The 8,453-nt window shown below is 50.0% G+C and overlaps 1 protein-coding gene across 1 annotated transcript; it reads right to left on the bottom strand.

Moving 5' to 3' along the window:
• Nucleotides 1–20: 20 nt before the first annotated feature.
• ACSF3 (acyl-CoA synthetase family member 3) lies at nucleotides 21–5,456 on the bottom strand. Its single transcript, XM_031555462.1, has 2 exons — nucleotides 4,713–5,456; nucleotides 21–3,365 (listed from the first exon to the last, which is right to left on the bottom strand). The coding sequence occupies exons 1-2, from the start codon at nucleotides 5,403–5,405 to the stop codon at nucleotides 3,144–3,146; spliced, it is 915 nt and encodes a 304-aa protein (XP_031411322.1). The 5' UTR covers nucleotides 5,406–5,456; the 3' UTR covers nucleotides 21–3,143.
• Nucleotides 5,457–8,453: the final 2,997 nt, after the last annotated feature.

Below are 8,453 nucleotides of genomic sequence, written 5' to 3'. Positions count from 1 at the left end.
AGCAGCACGGAGATGTCACTGTGCTCAGAGCCGTCCCTTCCAGGCAGTGAAGCACTCTTGCAGTGCTGGGTGCTGCTCCCATGGCCCCCAGGGCAGGCAGCAGCTGGGGGCCTCCCAGCATCACACTGCAGCCCATTCAGTGGGGACTTGCACAGCGTGGATGAACTGACTGTGCTGCTGGAAAATATGGGTCCATTTATAAACCCTTTATTAATAAATGATTAATAGATGCAGCCATATTTTTTAATAACTTACAATAAAAAGATGCTGCAAAAAGCTTAAGCGAGACAGCCTTAACAGATGGTGCTATAAAGTGAATTATAACATGTACAGTAGCTGGTGCAAAGTAATGGATGTCCTCATTTAATAAAAAGAATCTGATTTTATGCAGCAACTTTCACGCTTGAGGCAGCTCAATACACTTTAATGAGCCCCTGTGGCCTCAGCAATAGCTCGCACGCAGCCCTGGGCATCAGATGCTGTTTTGGGGAGAGTGGATGTTGGTCAGGACACGGAGGTTATTTTACAGTTTGATTTTTAACCTTTCCTCGGACAGTTCCCAAAAACAGACGGAAGGGTCTGAAAGATGCAGGGAGCGACAAGTCCTGGCCTGGGGCTCAGAGAGCCTTCTAACCAAGGGGAAAAAATAAAGAGCACTGTTACCACCACTGGAACCAGACTGGCATCAGTATCTGACTATAAGGCACACCACAAATTATGTAATTTAATAAAGGCTGTAATAATAAAGTATTTATTTTGTATAATGAAGTGTTAGTGATTAGAAACCAAACACACATCGGGTATGCTGCTGCGGTTTCTCTTGAACCCATGCCAGTATCACTCAAGGCTAAATATGCCTGCAGCAGGTTGAGAGTAAGTTCCCAGCCTTGTTTTGATCAGGCTGTCAAGTGTTTTAGCTGCCATCCGGGTTTCTTTATATCACACTATAATTGGCTGCTTTCTCAAGGTGCAACCAAGAGAAAAAGCGCGCAGCAAAACTCGAGCTCCTTTGGCAAAATCCTCCACTGAAACTCTGAAAGCTGATTTCAGTAGCAAAGGGTATTTTGTAAACAGCTGGTGAAAATAGACTGGAACTGAAAGGCAGCTTGCATTAAACTCCACAAGAAAGCCTTATTTACCCTCGTGCGCTTTCTTTGTAGTGTCGATCAAACCACTTTCAGCTCCCAGGGGAGGCCCTCGGAAAAATAAAGGGAATAAAAAGAATAGAAAAGCAAATGATGTCCTTCAGAGCCCAAGTGCACCTGAGAGCCCCCGGAACTTCACTCACCACGCCGACCTCTGCCCAAGTCCAACCTCCAGGGTCAGTGTGATGGCCCCGCGCTGTCCTCACTCGCCCTCACTGCCGGCTCCAGCAGAGGGCTTTGATCAGAGGCAGCAGGCAGGCACCCTGCTGCAGGCACCCGGACCCATCCTTCAATGTCAGCTCATTGATTTGCAGATGTCGGGAGAGAGCACAGAAAAACACAAGGGTGGAAGGGACGATCAATCACCAGTGGCACAGGATGTGGAGAAACGCGCCCTCCAGAGGGCTTGGCTTTGCTTCCAGGCTATCGGCACGCTCCTCTGCTCCACACCAGCTGCCTCCTAGCAATGCCTGGACAACGCTCTGAGCCCTTGGTCTGGTGGGCATGCATCCCTGCTGCACCCCAAGCTGTGTGCACAGAATGCTCCTTGGGGTGACGCCATTAAGATGGCAGCAGGTAAATTAGGCAGAGACTATCAAGAAGATATCACCAGCTCCAGCTGCCGGGGGACCTCACTGCCTTCCTCTACGACAGCATCCTTCTGGAGATGTGAGTGCAGAGCTGCCCCTCTGTGATTCTGGGGCTGTTCCCCTTGGAAGAACCGGTGCTCAGCCACCAGTGGGGCTTTCAGGTGCCAGGGCCATCTCGAAACAAGAAGGGAAGCGCACATTTTCTGTGGTTGCCTCTCTGAGAAGCAGAAATAAGCAGCTAAGAATCACATGGACATCGGCTCACTCAGATCAGAGTCCAAACTCAGCTCCACTGTAGAGCCACAGCACCAAGGGGTTCCGGGTGCACCCTGTGCATTTGCTCTTTGTCCTTTCAGCGTGACAAAGCTGCCTGGCACATGAATGAACACAGACACTAAAACAGCCTGTTCAGCCACAAAGCACAGGCTTGGCAGCTCTCGTCACTTGTCCAAGGAGCTGCCCACTGACAAAGCAGGTCCTCTTTCTGCTATGAGGCGGCACCAGGACCTGAAATTGCTCACTTAATAGTGACACTGCTCATCTCAGAGCAAACCAGAACTCCAGTGCCTCTCACACCACCACCAATATCAGGGGATGTAGATGAATAGTGCCAGCTCCCAGAGCCAGTAACTGTAGAAGCTGTTCTACTTCACTGCTGGTTGTTGCTTTTCATCTTCTTGGTAAGTCAGCTACCTGCCATCACAGGCAAGGAACAAAATACAAGCAGAGCACTCAGACTGGTGCCTCCTATCTTGGCCAGCAAACACTAAATGCAGCAGAAACACACTTATAAATAAGGTTTCCCTCCTGTCACCTTTCCCGCAAAACTGCAAGCAGCTCTCAGTTTGCAAACTCTCACTTACATTGCTACGTCTAAACTGACAGATCTGTTTACACTTGTACCTCTACAGCTCAAGAGCACTGTTTTTATGCAAGTGACATGTATTAGTATTTCTCTTAGCCAGGCTGTAAGAAACTCTGAAGTCTGTGTTCTGTCATGTAATGTAACACAAAACATCGAGGACGTGGAAAATGCAAGCTACTAAAAATGAAATATCCGACCAACAGTATAGCTTCAAGCAGCTCACTGCCAACGTGCAAGGGAAAAATCCAATATTTCCACCTCTCTCCTTGTATGAGAAAATTAACAACCCTTATTCTGGGTGTGGATGATCTTAGCGGGTACTGAGAATAGATCACCCCCAACATGAGACCTCCAACACACCAAGGAGGAGCAGCACGGTGTCGTGTTTATGTCTGTCACACTCAAACAAGCTGTAACCTCCAGCAGAGCACACTTACCCCACCCTGAGCGTCCAACAGAAAGGGTTTTTACCAGTTTGTGAACCGCACGCAGCCAGCAGCCAAAAAGGTTGGAACTGTCTAAGAACTTCTTTGCAGAGTTGCTCTAATTACAGCACATGGGGTCTTGCTGCTGAATTTCAAAGACAGCACACAGTCCCTCCAGGCTTACCATCTGCGCGCTGAATTCGGGCAGCATGATGCACGTCGCTCCCACCCAGAGAGGACAGAGCAGCTTATTGATCACCCCGTGGACATGATGCAAAGGCAGCACGTGCAGAATAACATCTTCTTTCTTCCACTCCCATTTTTCAACCAGCCCTGTGGTCTATGGAAAAAGACAAGTAATCTCATGTCGGGGCAGGAGGAAAGCTTCACCCGGCACGAGGTACCCAACCCACCCAGCATCCTCCTGCACAGCTGGTGCCAGAAATCCCACCACTCCTAGGACAACACTTGGGCACAAAAATCCCTTCTTTAGGGCCAACAGGAGCAGAATTACCACCATAAAGCATTCACAAGGAACTTCTTCTGCACTTTTTCAACATGTGTTCACATAGACCACAGACCTTCCTTGCTACTGAGAATTAAGTCAGCAATGACTTTAAGTAGGACCCACAAAATCATAAGCCTGCTGCAGAAATACTGCATAAAACTTGAAATATTCCAGGACTCAGTTGACACAGTTTGGACATTGATGACATTGCTCTTCTCACGTGTGTAAGGGATAACTAGTGGGAGCAGGAAATTGATGTCCCATGAAGAGAATATACCGAATATATATCAAACTTCTAATTATCCCTTCACAACAGTGTGTTTCAAAGTGTCAGACCTCAGGCTTCTGTTCGGAACAAAGTTCTTCAGAGCCCAACGTTAACAACTGGAGAGCTTATTTCCAGCTCTCTAAAAATAAAAATCAGTGGAATTTGGTCATGCCATTCACAGCCCCCTTCCACAGGGCAGGGAGCTTTCTGTGAGACAGGACCAAAGACAGTCAGTGCTTCGGCTGCCTCCCAAATGATCAGCATGTTTGTAAGGGAACAGATTCTTTGCCCGATATAGCTAAGCCCTGGCTCTATCCATCAAAGCTCTCTTACTGCACCCACCACTGCAGTATCTGTGCATCCAGAAAGGCGTGAGCTCGACGATGTGTCCATAAGGCACCATGTATTCCCTGCTCTTTTTCCCTAATGGCATGAGTCTATCGGTTGCAGGCAGTGATAACAAACTGGTGAGGTAGTCAGCAGGCTCATTCAAACTTTTAATTCCTTTTGGCTCAGAGAGCTAATGGATTTTTTGCCTTGGGGATATATAGCTAAATAATGCACAGACTTCACGCAGCACTGTGCAGTGCTGGGCTAAGTTATATTCCAATTATGGGCAAAGATACCTTGCTAGTCACAGTGAAGAAAATTGCAAAGAAAGCAGTCCTTTTACAACAGGTCTCACCTCTGCTGCTTTCCAAGAAAGGAGGCAGAAGCCATGCCCCTGGCTGCAACCACAGCACGAGGTTCAGAGCCTCAAACACCGAGTCCTGTGCTCACCTCAGAAGCGCTGGGACTTTCAGGACACAGCCCTATAGCTCTGTGCAGAAATCAGGTCTGTTACACCAAATCACCCGGGAAGGACAAGACCTCTCACTCAGCACGAGCATTGCAGAGAAAGCAGCACTCACCACTGCCTGCACATTCTCGTGGGTGCTGAGGACACCCTTTGGTCTCCCCGTTGTCCCACTCGTGTAGATTATCATGGCTCCCCTGTCCTTCCAGGAAGCACTGGATGCCAGGGGCACGTCTTCCACCGCTGTATGGTCTGCAGATCCACTGCTATGAAACCTGAGTGGCAGCACTGGGACTCCCAGCTTCTCAGCACTAGGAGATATTTTCCCCACGTATTCATCCGTTGCGACGACGAGAGCGCTCTGCGAATCCTCAATCACATACTCCAGCTGCTGCACAGGGTGCTTCTTGTACAGGGGAACTGCTATGCCTCCACTCATCCAAGAAGCCCACTGGGCAATCACATACGAGGCATCATTGGGGCACAAAAATGATATCCTCTCCTCCTTCAAGTCCCTGCTGGAGCACTGCAGGACTCTACAGATCTCCTGGGACAGACGGAGGCTCTGGCAGAAAAGCTCCCTGTATGTGTGCTCACCATTTTGGTCAACGACGGCGACTTTATCGCCGAAAGTCAAAGCCTTGGTGAAGACAGGGCTGACGTGGTGGCTGCTGGCTGTCCGTGTGGTTTGCACACCTCTGCGGGGACAGCCAGCCCTCCTCTGCCCACGCAGCCCCCACCGGTGCAAGTCACAAAGCAGGCATCGTGCAGGCCAGCTCACGCGGGGGGAGAGCAGGGAGAGCAGCATCCTGCCAGCAGAGCTTCTTTTGGAGTGATTCTGCAGAAAGCAATTATAGGAACAGATAAGTATGAGCAGCGATTACCCAGGGGTTTATTCCCACAAAGGAAAAGTGGCAGCTTTCATTTGAATAATACCCACTGTATTATTAATGTTTATGGTTCAGACTGCTGTATCCCCAGCGTGCTAGGCCCTGATCAGATAGAACAGGACTCAGAGACCCTTCCCTGTGCAACCTAACTACCCAACTTAAACTGCAAAATAGTTTCCATCGATCCGCAATACTAGGACATGGAGTAATGGCTACCTGCATTGCCATTCTCACTCAGTTGACCAACACCTTAAGAAGTTAAATAATTACAGTGGTAACTCCCTCTCAATTTGCACTTTTCTTCACATCTGCTCTGTGCTCAGAGTTTGACACCGAGACACAAACACCCAGCCCCCTAAACCCCAGCCCAGCAGAGATTTGCTTCCTACAAGCAATCTCACACCAAAGCACAGGCAAACACCCAGCCCCCGTGACCTGACGGCCCATCCATCACAAACATTGCCTTGGCTCTAAAGCTTCCTTACATGACAGACCAGTCAGGAGGTTAACAACCACCGGGCAGCCACAGGCAGCACAGCCTTCGCCACGCAGCTGCTTTCCCAGCAAGCAACAGCTGCTGGTTTGTTCTAGTGCTGCTGAAAGCGCCAAGCTCAGCTGTGCCGCTGGTGCAGAGCTCGACCCAGGCACCCAGCCTGGCTTCCTCGCTGTGACAAGGTTTTTCAACGGACAAAAGCTCCAGAAGAAAGCTGGAAGGAGCACCAGCACCACTAAAGGCTTACCATTCATTAGAGGCTTTGATTATAGGAAGATCACAGGCTGGCAGAAATGTTTTGTCACCTTTCAAAGAGAAAAGGCTGGGCAGTAACTCTGGCCAGCGCTTGGATCATCCCACAGGAGCATTTGGGAGAGTGAATGCAGTGCAAAACCGGCAAGAACATAATGGGGAGATGGATGCCTCAGCCACAGGAACACCTTGCAAGGGAGTCCACTGGTGTGCCAGAGACAAGAGGAAGAGGTGACTGACTGAGAGGACTGAGGAGCCACCTCAAATCCAAAAATTCCCTCTGCACAGGGCCGGGAGCTGCAGTTGGAAGCTCAGGCGATTGTACACGATATCTCCTCGATGCTGGCAACTGTGATTTTTATAACATTGTGATGAGCCACTCCACCAACAGCTCCCAGCTCAGCTTCCCACCATGGGGAGGAGCTGGAACAAAAAGGATGCAGGGAGCTGGCAGCGACTCAGGGAAGAGCTGAGCTCAGGCGAAGCTCAGATACTTCACTGACAGCAACATGTGTTGTGTGCAGAGGTTGGAACTAGTTGATCATTAAGGTCCCTCCCAACTTAAGCCATTCTACGATTCTCAGCGTTTGCTTTTGCAGAGAGGTGGCTGCAAGCCCTGCAGACTCTCTCATCCGCATTCAGAACATTTCTCCCAACGGAAGCTGATTTGCACACATTTTCTTTTGCATATCAACCTCAATTTCTGCTTCTGCAAAAGAAACTTGTGATTTTCTGCGGAAACATGGGGGCAAAGCTCTAAACCCAAAGGGTGTCACCCATGTGCACTCGTGACTTGTACCATAAGGATGGAAAAAAACAAAGCAGGTCATGACAAAACTAGCATGATATCTTTCCATTTCTCTGTACAGACTAAAATATAAAATAGAGAACACAATCAAATCGCCTCCACCCAGCCTGCGTCCAGCACCGGCGTGCTGGCGAGATGTTAATGCCCCAGGCATTAAGAGGGGCATTAATGGGAAGTGACCGTCTGCCAGCATCACACCGTGCTGCAGTCCAGCGCAGCTAAGTGCACTTGGCATGCTTGCTTTTCCTCGCAAGGCTCTGGAGCAGGTGTTAGATGCTGCTTCAGAACAGCAGCTTCCAAAAATCACATTATCCCTGTTCCAGCACAGCGCCAGTCCGGATTTAATGGAACAATAAACAGCAGCACCTTCAGCTGGCCCTGTGCATTTATGGGCTTCACAGAAGTAGCGTTCACTGTGTGTGTGTGTGTGTGTGTGTGCAGTGACAGACACTTGGGACAGTGTGAGCAGGGTCACACTGGAGCTGTTTGCTTTACTTTGCTCAGAGATAATCAGCAACACAAGTGCTCATCTGTCTTCCTGGGCAGAGGGTGGTGGTCCTCTACTCCATGCTGGTAAGACCTCACCTGGAGCACTGCATCCAGATGTAGAGTCCTCAGCACAGGACAGATGTGAGCCTGGTGGAGTCTGGACAGGAGACCACCAAAATGATCCAAGGGATGGAACACCTCCCCTGCGAGGACAGGATGAGGGAGTTGGGGCTGTTCAGCCTGGAGAAGAGAAGGCTCCAGGCACATCTGAGAGCAGCCTTTCATTACCTAGCGGTGGCTGTAAGAAGGAAGGGGCCTGACACTTTAGCAGGGTCTGTTGTGACAGGACAAGGGGAAATGGTTTCATGCTAAAAGAGGAGAAATTTAGACTGGATATAAGGAAGAAGGGTTGTTTATTTTTTACCCTACAGGCAGTGAGACAGTGGCACAGGTTGTCCAGAAAGGTGGTAGATGCCCCCTCTCAGAGTCAGACCAGAGGGGCTCTGAGCACTGATGGAGCTGCGTGTGTCCCTGTTCATTGTAGGGGGAGAAAACCAGGTGGTTTTTAGAGGTCCCTTCCAAATACAAACCACTCTGTGATCTCCTATGAATGCTCGCTGCCCCGGAAGAGATGGCTCACGCCCAGCCCTGCAGGATCAGAGCAGGAAAGGACAGCAGGGTGGGGAGCTCCTATCAATCAACTCCTGGCACTGCAGAACCACCGCGGGTCGTGGTACGGATAGAAATCCACAGCCCGTGTGCCCTGAAGGAGGAAAGGCCCGGTGGTCCGAGGAGGCCCAACCCCACTGCAGGGGTTCTCCTCCCTCTGCTCACTCTGGCAAATGAGGAACAGCCGCAAAACCCCTTTCCGTGCGATATTCCAACCACGAACCCACACCGCAGGGCAGCGGGGCATGCCCCGGG

The sequence above is a fragment of the Meleagris gallopavo genome, chromosome 13 (genome assembly GCF_000146605.3).
Source record: "Meleagris gallopavo isolate NT-WF06-2002-E0010 breed Aviagen turkey brand Nicholas breeding stock chromosome 13, Turkey_5.1, whole genome shotgun sequence".
Taxonomy (NCBI): Eukaryota; Metazoa; Chordata; class Aves; order Galliformes; family Phasianidae; genus Meleagris; species Meleagris gallopavo.
The sequence above is the reverse complement of the archived record's forward strand: the minus strand, read 5'-3'. Positions and strand labels throughout refer to the sequence as shown.